General features: G+C 42.3%; 1 protein-coding gene across 51 annotated transcripts in view; it reads right to left on the bottom strand.

Annotated features, from left to right (window-relative positions):
• Pum1 (pumilio RNA-binding family member 1) overlaps nt 1-22,654 on the bottom strand; it is a 117,239-nt gene that overhangs the window by 53,112 nt on the left and 41,473 nt on the right. For 21 of the 51 annotated variants that reach the window (NM_001437073.1, NM_001437075.1, XM_087550008.1 and 18 more), the window contains exons 4-7: nt 14,172-14,280; nt 13,061-13,239; nt 3,995-4,161; nt 1,527-1,797 (exon numbers count right to left, since the gene is read on the bottom strand). In NM_001437073.1, the coding sequence (NP_001424002.1) occupies nt 1,527-1,797; nt 3,995-4,161; nt 13,061-13,239; nt 14,172-14,280 (726 nt within the window). The remainder of the gene's footprint in view (nt 1-1,526; nt 1,798-3,994; nt 4,162-13,060; nt 13,240-14,171; nt 14,281-22,654) is intronic. The other 30 variants (XM_087550003.1, XM_087550009.1, XM_087550010.1 and 27 more) reach the window with 2 other exon arrangements.

Here is a 22,654-nt window from a genome sequence, read left to right as displayed (position 1 = left end):
ATGGTGGTTCACATCTGTGATCTCAGTATTACCAAAGAGGCTAAAAGCAATGACCTGGAGAAGTGACTATGTGGTTGAGAGCGCTGACTGCTCCCAGTTCATTTCCCAGAACCCCACTGCAGCTCATAAACATCTGTAACTCCAGGATCAAGAGAATTCAAGTCTCTTCTTTTTTTTCCTTGAGCATTGCATGCACATGGCACACAGACATGCATGTTCACAAAGCACAGAGATGGAGACAAGAAGGCCATCCTGGGCTAGGCAGATTCCAGGCCAGCCTTGGGTTCATAAAAAACAGTCTCAATCCCCAGCTCCGGAAAAAAAAAAAAAAAAAAACAGTCTCAAAAAGACTAAAACAGTAATAAACACATGAACGGATTTTTCTAGAAACTTGTAAAAACACAGAGCTAAGCCTGCAGGGATGGCTTGGTGTGTAAGAGCACAGAAAACAACAGGTAGCACTGTTGGTGGGGTGGTGGTGGGGATAACTGGAGCTTACTGGCTGGCTAACCTAGGAAAATGCCCAGCCTAGATGAAGTGCCTTATTTCAGACTTGGTGAGAAACCCAGTTTCAAGGGAATTAGGCAAAGAGCAATAGAGGAAGAAAACATCCAACATCTTCCTCTGAACTCTGCAAGTGTGTATTTGACCTCTTTGGCTCTCATGACCATCTGCCTCCCTGGGCCACCAAACAAATCATTGCAGACCTTCTAGTGTTCTGTGTACTTAGTTTATCATTCTTATTATTTTACAATTAGAATGTCTGTTAAGTGTGTTATAGACTGTATCTAGAGTAACTAATTTAAACAAAAGACATGACTGATAGGAAATGGGTTGGTATTATACTGAGGTTATGGACAAAAGAAATCACCATTTCATTTATTTATTGGAGCTATAGAAGAAATATTCACTTGGGGAATGGATGCATGCGGCACTGTGTACACATGTAAATAAATGTCTTCCTCTATTGTTCTCTATCTTACCTTTTGATACAGGGTCTAACACTGAATCTGAAGCCCACTGCTCTGTTAGGTTGTCAGGCTGGCTAACAGCTCCAGAACATGCCCATCTCTGACCTCCGACCCTAGGGTTGCAGCAGGCATGCACAGCTCTCCAGCTTTGACAAAGATGCTAGAGATTTGAAGGTGGATTTTCTTGCTTTCAAAGAAAGCTCTCTTACCCACTGAGCCATTTCTCTAGCCCCTCATTATTTTTTAACACAAAACAAACCAGCAACAGCATACAATAGCAACTTCTAAATGTAACAGCATCTGAGAGGATGCCCATCCACTCCCCAAGGGGGAGAAAAGAGCCAAGCAAGCGTGGTGCACATAGGACAGGGTGCCCTCCTCTCAGCAACTGCAACCTAAGAACCAGATTCCTGCTGAGCTTTTAAAATGTATCCCACTGCTGAACCAAAAGCAACTGGCTAAAGACTTTCTGAACTGGTAAGACCCTTTCCCACCCCGCACCCAAAATGTATTGGCTGAAAAGAAAGGGAAGAGTGACAAAGACACACACTGTACCTGTTGTTGAGAATTGTAGTCAAAAAGTCCCACTGTTGCTGCTGCTGAGTCCACAGGTACCTGCGTGCCTGAATAATCAAACTGCAGAGGCTCCATGCCCACATGTTCCATGGGGTCCAAGGGGACACTCTGGGACTCCATGTTGGAGAAATCCTCCACAGGCTTGGCACCATTGGTGCTGGTCAGCTGGGCTAAGCCCTCAGAACCATTCTGGTTTGGACCCAGAAGATCCACTTCATTAGCAGAGCTCTGGCAATTACCAGGGGTACGGCTAAACAGAGAAAGTAAAGGGCATTAAACCTTATTTTGATCGAGAAGGGACACTACAGCAACCCCCAGTTTATGTCCTTGACATCACAGTTCATTAGCAATCCTGAAAGCTAGTTCTACAAACTAACCAGATCTTTGACAAGGCTTACAGGGCTGTAGCCTCTAGAATGACTCTTCCACTGTTTGCCTTCCCTCCTAGACCCTCTTGCTGGGTCATCATCACTGCTGTTAGCATACAATACCTTTACTATGGACTCTAGATGGAAGAAACCAAAGTCAACTAAAAACAATGTTGCCTGTGGCAGCCATGAAAACAAAACAAGTTTTCCCCACAAACACAGGCACTCTGCTCCACCAGAGTAGCAGATCCTCTTTAAACACAGAGCAAACTGGGACGGCTGCTTTCTGGGCGTAATGGCCACACCTACAATCCCAGCACTCCGAGCAAGTTTCAAAGTCAGGCTGGAGGCCACACAAGCCTTTGTTTCAAAATAAAGCAAAACACCTAAAGTTGGTTCCTAGGGGGAATTCCAATTCCTGTAATGATTCTAATAAAAAGGTTTTCATGTCTTATTTATCTATATTTTTACAAGTGGTGTGAATACTACCCCACCTGCCAAGTAAATGGAAGAAGGAAGTCAGTTCAAAAACGTCAAAAATGTGTAAAGCATCATTACTGACCACAAGCTCCTACTCCGAGACAATTCTAAACCTAATCTAGTGTGTTTATATTTCATCCTCCATGGCACCACACTCCAAAGAACTAAAAGAGCCAAAAGGTATAACTGAGTACATACCACAACCCTATGTATAATTCCATAACCATTATAAACTGCAAATCTCCAAACCCATTACAGGCCAGGGAGAGTAGCCTATGGCTACATTCGACCCTCCGTCTCTTAAAAGATAAATACAGCTGGTACAAGTTAAAGCAACTGTCACGCTCCATCACATACGCCACTACCTCCGGCCCCAGCAAGATACCTTAAAGCATTGGTCAAGATGCTTGTGACTCATGGAGGTGAGGCTGTTTGAACACATCCAAATAACACAGGTAAGTATTTATTGCCTGTTGTCTCGAACTTCAAAGACTCTAATTCTATACAGTTCAATATATAGATATATATAGAGATATAGAGATATATATGTATATATATGTATATAATTAAGCTTATAATACCTCTGCAAATGATACAAAACTTTTTTTATACAATGGGTATTAGAAGGTATAAAAACACGTTTGCGTCTGTCTGCAATAAACACCTATAAGCTTTAGAATGACATTAAATTATTTTTGTGTATGTGTAACACTGAACAAAGATTTTTTTTTCTTTTTTTTAATCGGAGCTGGGGACCGAACCCAGGGCCTTGTGCTTGCTAGGCAAGCGCTCTACCACTGAGCTAAATCCCCAACCCCCAAAGATTTTTTTTTAAAGGCATTTTGAAATCACACACAGTAACTAAACCTTGTCTACATAAAGAAGTATGGTTATCAATTGTGGAAGACAAATAATTAATACTACAGATGTTCTATTACAAGGAAATCTGCAACTCAGTCATGACCAGAGATGGGATAAGAGGCATCCATGGAAAGTACATGATTATGAACACGCCATTTGCTGGGTGTGGCAGTATACAATTGAAATTCCAGCACTCAGAGGCCAAGGCAGGAGGATTGCCAAGTTCAAAGCCAGCCTGGGTTACATAGTGAGCCCCTCTTACTTTGCACGTGAACATCTACTTCTTCCAACTGAAGTAACTGATGACAGCCTACCTACATAGAGTGGAGCTGCCGAGAGTGTGTAAGACAGGAGAAGGTGTAAAACATCTCAGCTATTTCTCCCTCCAATGTGAAAGAGAGACACATCCCTCAGTGTCCATGGCTCTGGTGTATAGTGGTGTGGGACCAACTCAGGGAGTCCCCAAGTGCCTACATCAAAGTTCTAGAACTATAAAAATGTCCTCTGTGGAACTACTCTGCAAGCCCAGCTCCATACAAATGCCAATTCTACTATTTGGGCAAAGTATAAAACAAGGTCAGCTCTTGGAAAATTCCACCTTACCAGTTAGTTTACACCTCTACGGCATCATCTATACTAGATCCAATTTTTAAAGCTGAAACAAGACAGGAGGGACTAAAATAAAAACAAAAACCCACAGCCCACATCCAAAAAATCAGAAGTGTAAAATATACAAACCTAAAATCTTTGACGTCTGCATCAATCCCATTCTGCACTGGCAAACCATTGGTCTTGTCCATCACATCTCCCTCCTCCTTCAAATCTCCTAGCTTATCTCCATCAAACGCACCCTTGTTCTTCTTTTCACCTTTGTCGTTTTCATCACTGTCTGCATCCCTTGGGCCCTGTTTAAAAAATAGCTTCAGCTTCACTAATCATCATCAACTAATTATGGACACCCACTGTGGACACCACACTACACTAAATGCTAACTGGAACAGGACAGTGCCCATGCCTGACATTACAGTCTAGTTTACAAACAACACAGAGGCAGGAACACTGTACAAAGTTTTGCCAAATGGGGGAAGACAGACAGACAGGTATGTTACAAACTGAATACATCTTATCATACCATGTACTCCCCATTCTACCCCACCCCTTTGCTGCCCAATTGAAACTGTGTATCTCTCCAGCCTACTTCTCTACTCTCAAATCTGTCTAGCATACTCCTAAGAGGGAAAGCATTAAGCCTGCTTTAAAACAAACAAACAAAAAAAATCATGATTCCCATTATCCTATATAAGCCCCTCCTTTACTTCTAAATATGAAACTTAATGTGGGCTGAAATCAGTTGAATCTAACACGTCTCCACTTGACCTGGGGATATATGCCTTGCCAAATCATACTACTGCCCAGTTTTACCCTGTTGCACCAAGTCCTTGACATTTTTGTATTTTGTTTTAATTTTTTGTCTGGTTGATTTTGTTTTGTTTTGGCTTTTTGAATCAGGTTCTTGCTATCTCTTGCTAGCTTGGAACACAGAGCTCAGGTTGGCCTGTATTTTTGGCAACCCTTTTGCCTCAGCCTCTTGAATGCCAAGATTACAAGTGTGTACCACACACCCAGCAGACACTGACAGTTTTAAAAAGATGCTTCAAAACAAATTAAATCTTCCTTTTAGGAAGCATACTCTAAAAACTCGTATCTTCCATTACCTGCATATTTTGCAACAAATTAGTTTAAATGATATAATTGGGGGCATTTTATGCAAGAAAATTTCTGAAATGTTTCAAACTTTCAGACATGGGCACTACTGTAATTGATGTTATCAGATATATTCAGATCCTGCCTTTAAAAGAATGTGAATGTATCTCCTCTTAGTAGCACCCAGCATAAGCCCTGCATATATTAATTTTTAATGCCTTGATTCCCAAAAGGAAAGTGAGTATCTGTGAATTCAATGTGGCAGACAGCTTTGAAGACCCTGGCACTGCAGGGCACTAAGTAACTTCAGCTGTTATAAACTGAGAGAAGTAATTTTGTTCCCACCACTGTCTTGGGCTTTAATGGTGGAAACAAGGGCACATGGCTCAAACTCAAGTTCCTGATACAAGGCAAGCCCAGTGGACAGAAGACAAGCACTTCTAAGACAAATTCCCAATCACCAGCTAAACTCCAGTAGGACATAGTGGAGCACAGAGTAGCAGGCAGTTAGTTTTGTGAGCAGACCCACTGAGAAATGGTCACGCTGCCCAGAGAAAACAACATAAGCTCTCCAAAGTGTTAAGAAATCACTTAATCAGAAACTACAGTACAGGAGCCCTGAATTGTAAAACCTGTAGAAGTTTTAGACCTGTAGGATACTATTTCAGAGCCAGTTTTCCTTTTAAAGCCATTCTCTGTATAAATGCACACAGAAAAAGAAAGCCTTTGTGGATAATACAAAAATAGGACTGCATATGAAGTATATACACAGCTTGGCCTCAAGTGGCATCAAGACAACAGTGGCCACCACAGGATGTGCCTTGGAGACTGCTTTTCTACAACATGCAGCTTAGGAACAGAGAAGCACTGAAGGAGAGCTCTGACACCCAGCGCAGACAGGGGAAGACAAGGCTCTAAAGGACAAGAGCTTACACGAACCCAGAAACAGTAGCAACCTCCACCAGGCAGAGAGGAGGGATGGAAGTTTTGTTTTACATCTGCGGCTATAAAGATGGATGCACTGTCTAGCGGAATCTCAGTAAGTATGGCCAAGAGCTGTTTTAATGGTGAGGGTCAAAGCCTCCTGGGAAACTGCACTGCCAAAATAAGAAACTCCATCTTATCTCTGTCATCTTAACCCAGTCTAGATGGTGAGAATATGACTGCAGTGGCAGAAAGAAACCATTAATGTCAATGGCCAAGAAGAATCATGTGAGCAATCTCTACAAGTCTACACATCAAGTCTATGTCTCAGGAAAAACTGCCCAACTCCAATCTCTCCCACAGCATCCAAAAGACTTGACCATAAAACTGCACAGGAGACAGGAAAAAACAGCAGCACAAAGGTCCTACAGCCAGTACTTGGCGGGGGGGGGGGGGGGGGGGGGGGGATCTCCACAAGGCTTCCGGGGAACCTGTTCAGCCTACTCATGTGCTCACTGGTCTGCACCAATTAGTTTCACTATCAATTTCACAGTCAAGGGTTAGGTTTTCAAAACACTCCCTGAGATAGGAGGCTCTCACTAACCCTGTACCTTTCATTCCTGCAGCTTGTTACCTGACTTTTCCCCCTATCAAAATATCAGACGTTTGGCAGAGCACTGCTTTCTGCCTATTGATTTTGTTGGTGCATTTCGTCTTAAAGAAGTTTGTGGAAAACATTTATAACCACAGCAGTTAGGTGTGTATACACCAAAAGATATATATAGACAGATACTTTTTTTTTTTAAAGAAAAAAGCTCATTTAAAACAATTACACATGCCAGGTTGTGGTGACGAACACCTTTAATCGATCCCAGCACTGAAAGGCAGGAGAAGCATACAGACAGAGCTTTCTGAGTTCGAGGCCAGTCTGGTCTTCAGAGTAAGTCCCAGGACAGCCAGGACTATTGAGAGAAACCAGGTTTTGAAAAACAAACAAACAAAAGATATGCAACAAAAATAGCTGGCAATCCAGTCTGCCTTGTGCATTATGTCAAGATCAGAGGGAGAAATCAGTTGCTATGGAAAGTCAGCCCTGGATTCAAGATCATCGAAAGAGGTTTTACTATAGTCCCAGCACCGAGGAAGAGAAGCAGTGAATTACCAGCCAGCGAGGGCTATAGTGAAAGGCCCTGTCTCAAAGAACATGAATAAAGTCTCTGAGTCAGGCAGTGGCGGTGACAATGATAGTACATGACTTTAATGCCAGTGCCCAGCGGCAGAGACAGGAGGAACTCTATAAACAGTCTGGTCCACAGAGTGAATTCCAAACGAGCCAGAGGTACACACAGTGAAACCTTTCTTTATAACTGGGCAGGGGAGTTGAACTTGTAACCCCAGTTCTCAGGTAATAAAACAGGAAAGTTACAACGACTTCAAGGCACTTGGCTACATAGGGATCCCATATTAGACCTTGTCTTTTATTTTTAAAGGAGGGGAAGAAAGAAAACATCTTGTGAAGAAAGCGAAATGAAAGATGGCTCAGCAGAGAAGAGCACTGGCTGCTCTTCCAGAGGACAAGGGTTCAATCCCAGAAACAATGTGGCAGATCTAGCAGTTCCTAGGACACTGACATCCTCTCATGGACTCCAGGGGCATGGAATGCCATACGTTGTACAAATAAACACACAGACAAATCGCCCATACATGTAAAATAAAAGTAAATTTAGGGAAAAATAAAAAAGGAGTATGAAAAGTGTTAATTTGTGGCATGTGTATGGTTTTCAATTATAAGGGGAAGTGTTTATGGTTATGAAAGTTTTCAGACAGTATTAGTCTGAAATCTATTGTGTGTTCTATGTACAACACTGGTCATAGAACTCTGGTCATTCACTCTCTGAGTCTTCATTTTCTCATTTATAAAGCAGGGATAATTTTGTTTAATAAATAGTTATGAACAGCAATGAAATGCTGTATTGTGAAACTTAAGAATCTTATTGTATACCCATAAAAATACGTCAGAAAGGTGTTCACAGCAGGGTTTGAAACACTACCGAACACAAGTACTTAATTGGTGTGGTCCTTCTAGAGCACTCATTTAAAAATGGTTCTTTAAAAAAAAAAAAAAAAAAAAAACACTGATTCTATAGTCAATGCTGATGAGCACAATCTCAAACTACTTCAGAGATTTAACCTTTAATTTAAAAAAAAAAAAAAGGCACCACCACAGTCTAGAAAGCACTGGAGCATCCAGGCCCCGTCTACCTGTCTATCACGCTCTTCACAGTGGCAACAAGAAGGTGCAGATCAACACGTGACTGAGGACCATCGCCACTGCTAGGAGCCAAAGAGGCAGGAGCCAAGCAGACATAGTCCGAAAGACAGATTTGGCCTCTTCACTGTGGGCTCGGCCTCCTCAGGACAACCATAAAGCATGATACCCCCAAACCTTTCTCTGTTCTCAAAGAAGTCAGAACTAAAAACCCTTCACATGACAAAGGATCCAGTCAAGTGAGAGCAGAGGCTCTCCTCCATGTGCATCATACATGCAGGTCTGTGTGGATCTAGCTGCACAAAAACAAGACGATGCTGACTATGCTAAGTCCAGTGTGTGTTCATTTCACACAACACACCCCTGAAATTTTTTTAATTAAATCTTTTCGAAGTATAACAGTTTCCACCTCTGACAGGAATAAAAAATGAGAAAAAAAAATCTACAGCTGCTAGCCTTGTGGAACAACTTGATGAGAACCCACTCAAAAGCCAACATAGCAGAGCAAAAGCCATCCCAGGCAAAACCGAAATGAAAGCAAAGCTTGAATGCAGAACCTGGACTTTGCCCTGAGCCTTTTTCCTCATCTATAAATTAATCTGCCTTAAGGGTTGTTCCAAGGGTTAAATGAGGCAATATCCTTAAAATTATAAGTCTTCAAAAGAAATTAAAAGACAAAACAACTTGTTCTTATAAGATCAGTATATTGCCTAAGAAGCGCAAGGCCCTGGGTTCGGTCCCCAGCTCCAAAAAAAAGAACCCCCCCCCCAAAAAAAAAAAAAAAAAAAAAAAGATCAGTATAAAAAAAATGTAGCCATACATTTCACGGATTCTGGGATACTATCATGCTAGGAACCACTATAAAAGGACACAAGAATGACAAGGCCATTTGAATTGGCACTCATTTCAGCAGGAGGAATACTTAGAGAAGTGTACCATAGAGCATGACCTACACAAGTCTACTCACAATCACCCAATTCCTGGTGTGCAGAAAGGTAAGAGCAGCAGCCACCTGCAGTGATATTTAAGAGGGAAAAAGAAACCTATCTTACAGGCAAGAAGTGATGTTTGATTTTATTAGAAAACCCTCAAAAATAGTTTGGTTTTGTTTAACAAGTTTGGTATTGCAGACCTCAGCATGTGGCTTCCACAATCTGAAGGTGCTGCACCCTGATGATCTGCTCTTCCAAGGAGACTCTAGCAGTGCAGCAGAGCTCACCTGCTTTAATGTTCATGTGAATCACTGGGGCAGCAGAGAGCTCACTTATTACAAATGTGGGTATGGTGGGTACACTCTTGCCTGCCTAGCATTCAGGATGCTGAGGCAACAAGACTGAAAGTCTGAGGCCAGCCAGGGCTACACAGTGACACCCTGTCCCCAAAACAACAAAAGAAGGTTTCAGTTCTGAAAGGCCAGGGTATGTCCTAGGAATCCTAAGTCCCAGGATAATGCTAGTGATATCAGTGCACAACTGAATATTGTATTTCTTACAATATTACGATACTTCTTTGAATAGTAATTATTCCTGCTAAACAATTAAAAGTCCAGTTGAGGGCTAGAGAGATGGTTCAGTGGTTAAGAGCATTGACTGCTCTTCCAGAGGTCCTGAGTTCAAATCCCAGCAACCACATGGTGGCTCACAACCATCTGTAATGTTATCTGATGCCCTCTTCTGGTGTGTCTGAAAAGTTACTGTGTACTCATAAATATATAAACCTTTTTAAAAGCAAAAGTTGAGACTCAAAACCCTGGCTTCTTTATGTAATGCAATATCCCAAGTTTCACAGAAAACAATTATAATACTAGCCTTCCCAGCCAAATAACTGGCCCAAATGTGACCTCCAGGTCAGAAAGCAGGCACTTTGACCCAGCGTGAAGAAACCTACCAACAAAGTTAGAGTAGTTGTCACTAATGCAATGTTTGCACTGGATAAACCAGAAGGTAGCACTGATGACCCACTTTTCAACCTATTTAAAGAAAAACAAATCGGGGACCAAGAGCAGTGCCCTTAGAAAGACAATCTCACCCAAGAGCTTTCAAAATATGTAATTTTGTAACTACCTCTGAATCCAGGAGATGGGGAGAGAAATACCTTATTCTAGGAACAAATAAAATAAAAGCTAGGGGTTGGGGAGAGAAGACTTGACTCTTGAATTCAAGGTTTTTCAGATTATTCCAAAATCTGGTATACACATGCTGGGTGCTAGCAAGTGTGAGAGCAGAGTCTTCTGCTGACCCTCAAAGTAAGTTAGCTAAGTTTGTAGCAGGTTCTGTCAAGCCCTGGCCTGGAACTCACTATGTAGACCAGGCTGGCTTCAAACTCAGAGATCATTTGACCTCTCTCTGGCATAAAATAACAGGCCCCACCTGCTAAAAGTAATCCTTAATCAAACCAAAACTCCTGAAGCATTTAAAACACCAAAAGGAACTCAGGGAAGCACGGGGCAGGAGAGCTAAATCTTTTCATTCAAGCTGTGGTGAGGGAAATCTCAACGAAAACTTAAAACTACTGTCTCCTCATGGGACACCTTCATCACTTGAGTTTTAACATCTGGACTGCCAGCTGTCACATCCAAGAAGGACTTCTGTGTACCTGCTGTGAGTTCTACATAATCACTGTGCCATAAATGATGCTGGCCACTCAGCTTACTAGACTAAAGCCCAAGCTGCCCCGACCAGGAGCTCTGTGCTCTGTAGAGAACCCCCCTAGACACTGTCCTTGCTCTCCAAACTTAACACTGAACTACCTTTGTTTTTAAAAGAAAGACTGGGACAGCCCCTTTTTTCCCCAATGTTGTGTGCATGTCATGAGAACTAGAGTAATTCAGATTTCCCATTAACAAGAGTTTTCTCTAGGTGATATCCTAATCGCAGAAGAGCAAGCCTAGGTTAACATCAGCAGAACACAAACACCAGTGCTGACCAGCAGTTTTCTGGCAGACAGACCTTCCTTCTAGGCTTTCCAGCTAGAAAATGGCACCTGCCAACACCCTGACTTGCTATCCACAGGTATTCCTCTATCAACACCCTGACTTGCTATCCACAGGTATTCCTCTATCAACACCCTGACTTGATGTCCACAGGTATTCTATCAACAGGAATGCTATCTACAGATGGCACAGGTGTAGAAATAGTCAATAACATTTTATTCTCCATGGCCATCTTCTTAAGAAAGAAGATATGAAGAATTATCCAGCTGACTGCTAAGAGTCCTGCTTCCCAGGGAGTACTATTTTCAACTGGAGGTAGGGAAAGCTCATCTGGCCTGAGGCTCAAGTCAATGAAGACCTAAAAATCACCAGTTTCCCAAAACAATTAAGTATGAAACCCTATTACAATCCAAAGGCGGGGTTTTATCATAGAAGCTGTCCTAAAAATGACAATAATAATTCCATTCTCCTGTTTTACCTACTTTTAATTCAAATGATTTTTCTGCCTCCTACAACTTTCACAGTAATCCTGATGTGTGCCTGTGCCTAATGTCAACAAAGTAGAAACTGGTCAGAGAATTCTCAGCCATTGTTAGCAAGGTTCCTGGTCACCATACAAGCAACTCATTAACAAACCACACTAATTTTTCTCCAGCAAATAACTTAAAAATGGTAGGCAGTATCTAGAAGGCAGTACTTTCTCTGAAGAAATCAAATGAAAATGTAAGGAGGAAGAAAATAGAATTCTATTGTTTTCTTGAGAAGATATACAATCATTTGGCCTGATCCCATTCCTCATATCCAAAGTATAAATCTTGTTCTTCCCCAAAGAGCCCCATGAGAAGGAACGCAAAAGCAGCTCCCTATCTGATTTACAAGTCATTATGCCCTGACTAAATCAAAAGATCCAGAAGCGTTCAGGTCAGCTCTGAAAAGACTGGCCCTCAAGAACATGCATACTATTAATATACAGAAGGAGAGCAGGCTACCACACACCAACTACTGCTACCCAACAGTTTTCAGTGACAGAAGTGGCCTCTCGGTAATAAGTGCCACACAGAGAGAAGCGCATGTGTAGATGATGAGGAGGGAGAAGACATCTCAAACAGTTGCCACCGGGTGCTATTTGTCCACAATGGCATCCAGAAAAGGACTAAAAGGGAGGGTAGAGAACAAACTGAGTTAGGCATGAGAGGCAGGCAGATAGCTGTGGCTACAGCATCAGCCACAGAGTACAAAAGGAGACTCAAGTAGATATTGTTAAGACTCCTTTATCTATAAGGCTGCTAATACAGAGAATGTGCTTCAAGAAAGGTAGTCAAAGGCTTCAGAAAGAATGCGAAGAAGAAGAAAGCGAGGAAGCTGCTTTGGCTGCCATTCAGCCAGGATAAGTGGGTTAGTGACAATGAATTAAAAACCAAACCAAAAAACAAAGACAAAACAAAACAAAACAAAAGAAAAGAAAAGAAAAAAAAAGCTCCCCAACAGCATAGGCATAGGAAACAAAGCTGTTCATTAAGGCCACCATAAAATTAACATCTAGCCTGCAAATCAAGATTGGGCCACAAGCCTTGTCCTTTGTAAAGTTCTTGGGTAGTGGCCAATTATTCCTCTAAGACAAGTACCTCATGCTGATACCCAACTTCTGCTTTCTTTGTAAAGAAAGTCCTCTGTTACACTTTGTGTTTTAATGAAGAATGCTTTCTTATAAACTAATTAACTGAGACTGACTTTAGCTCTCTCCTCACCTAAATACTATGCAAGCCCACTGCCCACAAAAAAGCAGAACTTTACTTTTTCACCTCTGAAGTGCAGTTTGCCTCTCTTGCTCTGCTTATTGAGCTCTATGCTACAATGGAAGTGTTTTTAAAACACCCTATACTGCTCTCTGAGAACCTAGGAAACTCAACAGGCACATTTGCTTTAGGGGAAGGGGAAAGAAAGAGATAGGAACGAGTTCCTCAAGCCAACTTACAAATCCTCCTTTTCTTAGACAGGAATCGCCCGGGGATGAGCTCAACACATACTCCACCATGCTAACGCCTAGTCCCCCACTCTCCGATCGTGGGGACAGTACAGAATTGACCTCACTGTTCACATGGAAACTCTGACCAGGTCTTCTCTGCACCATGATTGGCTGGGAAACTGAATGATCTACAAAAAAGATACACAAGTGTGACACAGTGCAGCCAGAAGCCCAAACAAATTATGAGTGATGTCTCATGATAAACCAATGTCTGGGAATCAGGAGACCAACCACGCATGGTCAGCACGGTCAGCACGGTCAGCTGAGCCAAGGTCTCCTCTTTGGTCTTTCAATAAGCACTGGTATTCTACATAGGCTAAGGAAACAGAACACACCCTGCCTCTATCTAGGAGAGCAGAGGAGTACAGTTCACACAGTTAGGTAGATAAGCCAATGGTTGTCTCTTCCGAGTTGCAGGATTTCTTTCTTTTATTTATTTATTTATGTATGTATGTATTTATTTATTTATTTAGGCAAAACAGTATCTGAGGACTCCAGTTGGCACTGTCCTGAACACAGTTTCTCCAGTGTTGGGTTTTCTGTCTTCTCCCTCCCTAGAAACTACAGCTTCTTTCTGCTTTTGGCGTCTCTGCCTCTACCAGCTCCCCCCAGTCCTCTTCAGGGGAAGTCTATTCGCAAGAATGTCTGTGCCGGGTGATTTCATTTGGTCCCACGCACATTTAGATAACTACCTCATATACAGCACAGATCATCAAGGGGGGAAAAGAATCATGAAGTTCAAAGTACAGGCTTGGATTTTCCAATTCCAGACAAGCTGACAGCAGTACAGAGGGAAAACTCAGAGCTGAAATCATGGTCACTTCAAATGACTCCATTCTTCTTTGACTAGCACTTCAGAAAATATTGAAGATTTGATTTTGTGTGATTATTTTTAATATATTCATGGCCTACACTCCTTGGTAGCAATTATACTACCACAGGACAGGACATCTGCTCAGCGTGCTTCTGCCACTGATGTGAGATTCATGAGTTGGCCGAGTGCTGAGGAGGGAGCTCTAAGACAGGCATAAATCACAGTAGACAGCTAGAGCTAGATTACCTGATGTTCCCCAGGCACTGTCTCGCCATTGATCACCCAGGAATATTCCTTTTGGTCCATCTTTGCTGGATTCATCTGTTTCCCAAAACTTTTTACCTGGCAAGAGCTGCTGCAAATTAAAAATAATAGATGCTTTTAAAGAATTCACAAAGGGAGAAAGTACAGCAGTCAACACTTTCTTTAGACGCCCAAGGGCCCTGCGGGTCTCAGTCAAAGTGTTTTGGCTACACAGCTGTGATCAGAGCACTATTCTACTTGGTAAAAGACATAGAAAGGCCTAAAGCAAGGGGACACTAATCATCAATATCTAAAATTGTTCACTTAATCTATGTGAAGATTTTTGAGGAGGTAAGAGTACAAAATCGCCCTAGTTAGTAGCTAACTGTTTGCTAAGAGGGCTCTAAGTGCAAGAGTACCTGCACTGTTAATCAAACCGTCTGCACATGCACTGACTGAACACAGAACGCTAACCAAGCAGGAGTGTGAACCCAGCTATGAACCCAGCTACAGATATTCTAACACTTCCATACCATATCCATCTAGTCTGAGATTTTAAGAAGAGAAAGACGTTCATCCACTTTCAGAAGCGGGAAAAAAAAAAAAAAGAAAAAACAAACTTCTTGACTTCTGTTAGGTTTAATAATACTTGATAGTATCATTAAGTAACTTGAATCAAAGAAACAGTGGTTGTAGTTACAAAGGAAAATTCCTGAAGACTGCCATAATTCTTGGTCTTTCACCAACCTTACTTAATAAAATGTCTCCCTCTTGTTTCCTCTAATTATGTTTTTTTTTAAATAACTGCTATTCCTCAGACAGGATACCAAGAAGTTTGAGATAATGTGCAATCACTACTACTGAGCATAAACAGGCATACTTGAAGAACTGACTTATGCAATAGCAGAAATGGAATGCTAGGTTTCAGAAATAAAACACCAGAAAGCCCAAGAGATCTGCTCTCCTCTTGGAGAGGTTTAACACTCCAACTTACTTAGCTACATCTGAGAATAAAGAAAACGAAGCTGTCTAAGAAAACAAACTCTACTGGCCCTCCAGCCTCACTACCACCTTCTCAGCATAGTGTTCATGTACCCTCAGAAAGTCCCAAACCATTCCACAGCATAGGCTCCAAAACATGCCAAGCAGTTTGCTACCTTTTTCTAACAGATCCCTAACAGAAAGACTGTGGACTGACATTGAATTATGCAAGTGCTAAGCTGCCTCAAAGATGGGCAGTTAAATTAAAACATCAACCAATTCTTCCTTGATGTTTTTGGGGTCTGCTAACTAGAGTGGGTTGGGAAGAAGAAATAAAAAGAGAGGGAGAAACAGGTGACCAAATAAAGCTAAGCAAAGGGCCAGAAATCCCCCAAGTAGATAATTGTGATGTACCCTAGGAACTACTATTACCTGCCCTTGGTCACTTCCTCTTTTTTCTGCTGCCAAGCCTGTTTTTCAATGGCTGCTCCAATCAGAAGCATCATGAGCAAGAACTAAGCCCAATGTGCATCAAACAGCTTCTTGGGAAATGTATTATGTGACATCAGACATAAGCAAAAACATGGTCAAATTCCAGAAGAGATACTTAGAATTATTAATATACAAGGGTCAATTTAAAAGAACCCCTGTTCCCAAATGGAAGCTCACAGCGGTCTGTGACTACAATCCCATATGCAGGCAGAATACCTTATCAATACACACAGAATAAAAAGAGCTCCTGTTTTCATTTTTTTCCCCTCCTTTTCAACTTGTAAAAATGCCTATCCAAAGAGTCCATAAATCTCATTACTCACTAGCTCGCTCGCTCTCCCAACACTCCACTTTTAAGTGACAACATTCTCATTCATTATTTTGAAGACAGTGAGACCAGACAGTAGTCCCAACGTAGGATCCTCTCTGTACACTGAAAGGAGCGACAAGAGTCCACATCTCTTAGTGGTTAATTTCATGCTCTATGAAACGGTGTAAAGAGCAAAAGTAATTAAAACCAGTCCTATGCTGTCATTTTTTTCAACATTTGTCCTTCTCCACACAATTCAAGAATAACCTGGACAAGGTACCAGATTCGACATATAAACAGTCTTGCTATAATTTATCAAGGGACTAAAGGGGACTTGTGGGCGTCTGACATTGTTTACTATAGTCTATTAGGTTATCATAACATGCAAAGCAGCAAGCGCAGACAAGCAGATGAGGGCAACAGCTAGACACTCCTTCAAAAGGGAGACAGTAGAGCAAGCATGAGGCACATCGCTAAAAGGGAGCATTTGAGAGCTGGTGAGATATCTCAGAGGGCAAAAGTGCTTGCCTCCAAGCCTGATTACTTGAGTTCAATCCCTGACACCTACATATTAGAAGAAGAGAGCTAACTCCACATGCTGTTGTTCTCCACACACCCACTATGGCACACAAGTCCGCAAACTCACACATATGCACACAAATAATAATGAAACATTAAAAAGGTGAAGTCTACTTTCTATTAGTAGCAACAAGCCTCAAAGAGATACACATCAAAAATATGTTCCCAGTTCACTAAGAGTCAACCAGTTGTCTTGCTACTACAAACAGAAAACAAATAGTAAGCAGATGTTAGAGGTGACCCCCACAGTGCTAGCGCTCCTTAAACATATGGGGTGGAGGCCAGCTAACTGTTATCAATGAGAACAGCCGACACCATTTGGGCAAGTTCCCAAGAGATAGAACACGGTAGAAGAGCAGAGTGTAGCATGCTGACTGGGGCCAAGCAGGGTAGAAAGGGTGAGCTGCATGGGTGCTCAGCAAACAGGAAGGCAATCTCTGAACCAAGGGATCTGGGCAAAGTCAAAAGCAAGCTTAGTTATGCCCTTTAATATCTCCGAGTTCAAAAGAACCTAACCTAGCCTTTCTCCCTCTGCTATAAAATCTGCCTGTACTCCGATAGAGGTAAGCAGCACAGCGGACTCCAAATGACCTAGTCCTAGTGTTCTGTAAAGGGCCCCTTCCACCACCACCACTGCCCAGCCTGCTCACTGCAGACAGCTGCTGTGCGGGGAACCATACAGCACCGCAAGTGGCCCACCTGGCAAAGTATCAAGAGAATAGCCTGAGAGATCCCCACCCAACAATTCACTAGGAATCGAAGCCCTCCTGAGTCTGAAGGCCTGAATCCTGATATTAAATTTGAAAGAAGATCCTTCTCAGATAAAGTTGAGCATAAAATCAACCCTGAGAGAAATCATGCCTGCAGCAAGTGAGAGAGCTTATGAAGTCGTAAGATTTAAACAATGGCCTTCTGAGCTGTCTGGAATCTGTTATACAGTGGGGGAACTGATCCCATCACGACTATGTGGAAGTGTGTGTTTCCAACGCTGGAGTTTTAAGAATAACTTCTCGATGGGTGGTGGTCCACACCCTTTGATCTCAGCACTTGGAAGGCAGAGGCAGGCAGATCTGTGAATTCCAGGACAGCCAGGGTTACACAGAGAAACAAAAACACCGAACAACAACACCACCGACACTTCTCATCCCACTTCCAGTGCTGAAACTACACTAATTTTTGATTTAGGAAAAATGAGCTATTTAGCTCTGTCCATTTCTGTTCTCCCATACTCTAGCTTAAAAACACACTAGAACTAAGTAGCTAGTGACAAGCAGCGTGAACACTTTCAGCTCTATATTCCAAGTCAGCAAGAGTAAGGACATCACCTTCAGAGCTACGTAACAACTTTACTACAAAACAAGAGAAAGAGTCAAGAGCCATTTAAATTCAGCAAGCACAGCTCTAGAGGTCATTCTATCTGCAGCATGAGGTATAGCATCCCCACGAGCCAACACACTGCCAAAAACAGGTAGCTGACAGTCTTGCACTTCAGCCAGACCAGCCTTTATCTGTGAGACGGGGCAGAGGGGGCCGCCGTGGGGGTGGATCAGGCCATCTAAGCACAGTGCAATAAAGGCAGGCCTGCTGAGAACTCACTAAGTAATGCAAGCTGATTTACAGCTCTAGGCAATCCTCCTGCTTCAGCTTTCAGGTGCTGAAATTATAGCCAAAAAGCAACAAATGACAGCTCAGCTTTACAAACTTCACTGTAAGGGAAAACTCAGCTATAAAGGATTAAGATATGACAATTCTAAAAAGAGGTGATGGGGATTGCAAACTGATCCAACAAAGCCCAGCAACTTCTCCACCTCCAACGCTAACAGCAAACAGCTTCTCAAAACTGACTTCATCTATAACCAAGCACGGTGATCACTGACCACAGTGACCCTGTCCAGTGAGACCCACAGTTTCTCAGAAAATAGCAGCCTGCAATTCAGCTTTTATCCAATAGTCTCTTGTGGTTCTGGTCAGGGTGGGATCAATGTCATAATCCAATTCCTCTGAATGAGCAATAGACCACCTTTGAGATCTACAAACTAGAGTAGGAACGCACATCTTTATTCCCAGCACTCCAGCCGCAGAGAGGCAGGCAGATCTCTGAGTTTGAGACTAGCCTGGTCTACAAAATGAGTTCCAGGATACAGAGAGCTACACAACTGAAACCCTGTCTTGAAACAAAACAAACAAACAAACAAAAACCTCTACAAACTGAGAGTGAGGTGGCTGTCTCCCCATCTTCAGCAAAACAGACCTTCTCTTTCCCCGTAACATTTCATTAAATAGTATTCTTAACTAGATAGGAGATGTCAAATCTCCTCCTGAACCAAGGAAATGCTTAAATGGTGAGCACTTTGAGAACTGAGAGAGCAAGACAGAGGCGCTGGTCTGCAGGTAATCTGGCACTTGGGAAACTGATATTTTGCCTGGGAACACCTTTTGTTGTTTTCTGAGTCTAACAAAAAAAAAAAAAAAAACAAAAACGACTACACAAGAAGTCATACTCAGTGGAGACTCCATCTCCTGAAATCTCAATCGGGGACAGGAGAACTATCACAAATTTACTACAAGTTGGTTCATTCTACATTTTAAGTTCTAGGTTAAATAAAAGCTAGCAAAGACCTTGTCTCAAAACCAAAAACACCAGAAACAAGTGTTTAAAAATCAAAAACACCACACAATTATCTTATATCACTTATTAAGGAACCTTAACACTCAAAACCTCTAGTCTCTGAATGCCAAGTGTGGCTTTACATCTGCCTCCTTATCTAATATTACAAATACTCTGTCATAAACATCAACAGAAATAATGCAATACCACTTACAGTAAAGAGCTATCATTCTACCACAGGGTGGGATTTCCCCAATCCAAGGCTGTTGTGGTAAAAAATAAAAAAGGGCGAAACCAGTTCCCACTGGTATCCTGGCAGTCATGCTCTCACTTGTTCCAGCCATTGGAACTAGCACTTCAACAGCTCCACGCTGCCCCAAATACTCTCTGACCTAGGCAGCAATCTCTCTGCCCATCTAGTTCCCAGGCTGGGTTGTTACCACACCAGGCATACACATCCCAATTCTGTGGCAAGCCTGATGCGTCCTGCCACCACACACTCTCTTGAACCCAATTAAGTCGCAATATGGAAGAACACACCACACAATATCCTCTGATCCAATCGGTAAGATATAATTTGCCCATCTAGACAACACAAAATCCTGTACACACCCGTCCCTGAAAAATAGCTGGTAACAACCTGTAACTATGTGAAGAGAAGAATCTTAACATCTGTCACCATGTTCTCTCAGTTCCTCTTCTTGTTCTGTCTTCCTTTCCCCCTCTCTAAAACTTTTCTCCTGCCCATCCTCCCTTCTTGTCCAGTGACAGGCCTCGTTCTATCCTGTACCGGCCTTCACCTGCATAATGACATCAACCTACACAAAGCTGTCCATGTACTCTGCCAGCAGACAAAGCTAGCACCATGCCAGCCAGACCACTGTAGTAAAACTCACTAGCCAACCAAACTTCCCAAGAACCATGACTGTAGTTCTGCAGAACCTGGAGAAGCTCTCTAACTGAGGATCACCGTGTATGATCATGCCAATACTAATGTTTGCCCAGGGAAGTATTCATGAGATTCTCTGCTGACCTTAAAAGGCTAGGCAGTGGTGTCCCCACACTTGCAAGGCAGATGCAGACAGATCTAATGCTCTACTGAGTAAGTTCTGGGTTAGCCAAGGCTACACGAGAAACCCTGTCTCAAAATGCCACCCTGCCCCCACCAAAAAATTTGTACACTCTTTCTACTACCATATGCTCTTAAGTGTTATCTAACTGCTCATACTTCCTGTCTCTACCACTAGCCTCCTTTTTTCTCCTCTCTCTCCGTCCATACCACTCCCTGCAGAAATCTAGTTTGTTAAGACACAAGGGATGCTTACGAATTCACAGGCATGATCAGGTATCATGTTGTCTGCCTACTCGAATTTCGAAGTTCCTAGTTTTACCTGAAATGATTAAACATTTAACAATCTAGTAAGACTCAAGAAATAAAAAATCCCTTAGAGCTGGAGAGATGGCTCAGTGGTTAAGAGCACAGATTGCTCCTCCAGAGGTCCTGAGTTCAAATCCCAGCAACCACATGGTGGCTCACAACCATCTGTAATGAAATCTGATGCCCTCTTCTGGTGTATCTGAAGACAACTACAGTGTACTTATATATAATAAATAAATAAATCTTTAAAAAAATCCTTTAAGTCTCAGAAGCTGACATTAAGTCAGGAAAAGGCCCCTTTGAGACTGCAACTTGAACTATGATGGTGACTATGGTAATTCACAAGTCCCTGAAAACAGCAGTATTTTCAGAAATCTATTGTCAAAACTCCATGGGATTTAGCTAGCTGCCCCCCAATACCGACATGTTGTAAAATAAATGAGACAATACAGGAAATGTCCACAATGCCACACCCTCTACTGATGCTATCATTGCTCTGTTAGAGATGTGAGCCAGTGTCTCAGAAAATAAATGTAAACATTTTTGAAAGTATATAAAATGTAAATAAAACCTAAGTCACTCATTACAGAAGAGTAATGAACAGACACAGGGCCATCTAATCCCCAAGAGAAACTTATCTGAACAACGAAAGTTCTTCAATCTGGCTTGGTGGTGCATATATGCCTGTAATCCTAGCACCCCTACCACAAGCCTGGGTTACAAATCAAACCCTTTCTCAACACATATGCTCACTCAGGAGTCTTCGTCCTAGGCCCTCCTCTCTCCTCTCCCTAGGCACTTGTCAGGCAGCCTGAGATCATGCCCAAAAGCTGTACTATGGACAGGGCAAGAGAATGGCCCCTAATTGTTCTCTGCCCTCCACATGCCTATCCGTACACACAGAAAATTATTTTTAAAGACAGAGATACCAGTTAAAGTGCAAAGTCTGCAAAGCCCAGCATTACATGAACCCTTGATACAGGAAGAAACTTTTAAAAGATTTTTATTATTTTTAGTGTGTGTGTGCGTGCATGCCAGTATCGTGTGCGCACACTCATAAAGGCCAGAAGAGTTCCCAACACTGGAGTTACAGGCAGCTCTGGAGTAGACTAAGTCCTGAGCCATCTCTCCAGACCCTGAAAGGAATGATTTTGTGTTGTCCTGGATTATAAGAGCAGGATTAATATCTTTCAACACAAGTTCCACCACTATCGTGAAACCACCAATCACTCAACTAGCCAAGATAAAGTCATTTTAGTCTTTCCTTCCTGAATGTAAAATATCCAATGCTGGTTTTTCTGCCTATGGAAAAACTTAAAGTTGGTCAGCAAATGCACTTCTGGAACCCTAACACCCAGGATACTGAAGCTGGACTGCAAGGCTAACACGGGTTCTACAGTGAGAAACCTACTTTTGGTGGAGACTTTGGGTTCTTGGTGTTTTGGGTTTGTCTTGTTGTTTTGTTAGGATGGGCTTGTGGGGGAAGAGACAGGGTATCTCTACATAGCCCATGACCAGGAACTCACTCTGTAGATCAGGCTGGCCCCAAAGTCAGAGATCTAAATGAGGCCAGAAGGTAAGTCTATAGTACCTAAGGTCTGAAGCCTTAGGAGAAGGCTGAGTTCTCCGATGCCGCTCAGTTTTCCCATGGCTCTACTTACTCAGTCTACAGCAGTTGGGGACCTGTCCATGCTAGGCAAGCCCTTCTACCTCTGAGCTACATCCCTAGCCCTCCAAACAAGTTTTGGGATTTGATTTTCTGGGTGTTTGTCAGTTTTTTGTTGTTGGCAAGTTGTGGTTTTTGTAATTTCTATTTTTGTTAAGATTTACTCATTTTATGTTGAGTGTTTTGCATGTGTAACATGTGAGTGCTTGGTGCCTTCAGGTCAGAATCCTGGAAACGGAGTTACATGTGGACAGTTGTGGGCCACCATGTGAATACTGGGAATTAGACCCAGGTCCTCTGCAAGAACATATGCCCTTAACCACTGTGCCATCTCTCCTACTCTTGTAATTACAAATGATGAATCAAAGCCCATCATAATAAACAAAAATACAGTCACAGAAGCCATCACTTAAATTGTTTAAACTGAAAATCTATTCTATAGCGCCAACTGAAACACAGAAGGCAAATGTTA

This window comes from Rattus norvegicus, chromosome 5 (genome assembly GCF_021556685.1).
Source record: "Rattus norvegicus strain SHRSP/BbbUtx chromosome 5, alternate assembly SHRSP_T2T, whole genome shotgun sequence".
NCBI lineage: Eukaryota > Metazoa > Chordata > Mammalia > Rodentia > Muridae > Rattus > Rattus norvegicus.
Note: the sequence above shows the minus strand (reverse complement) of the source record. Positions and strands in the feature narration are given on the sequence as shown.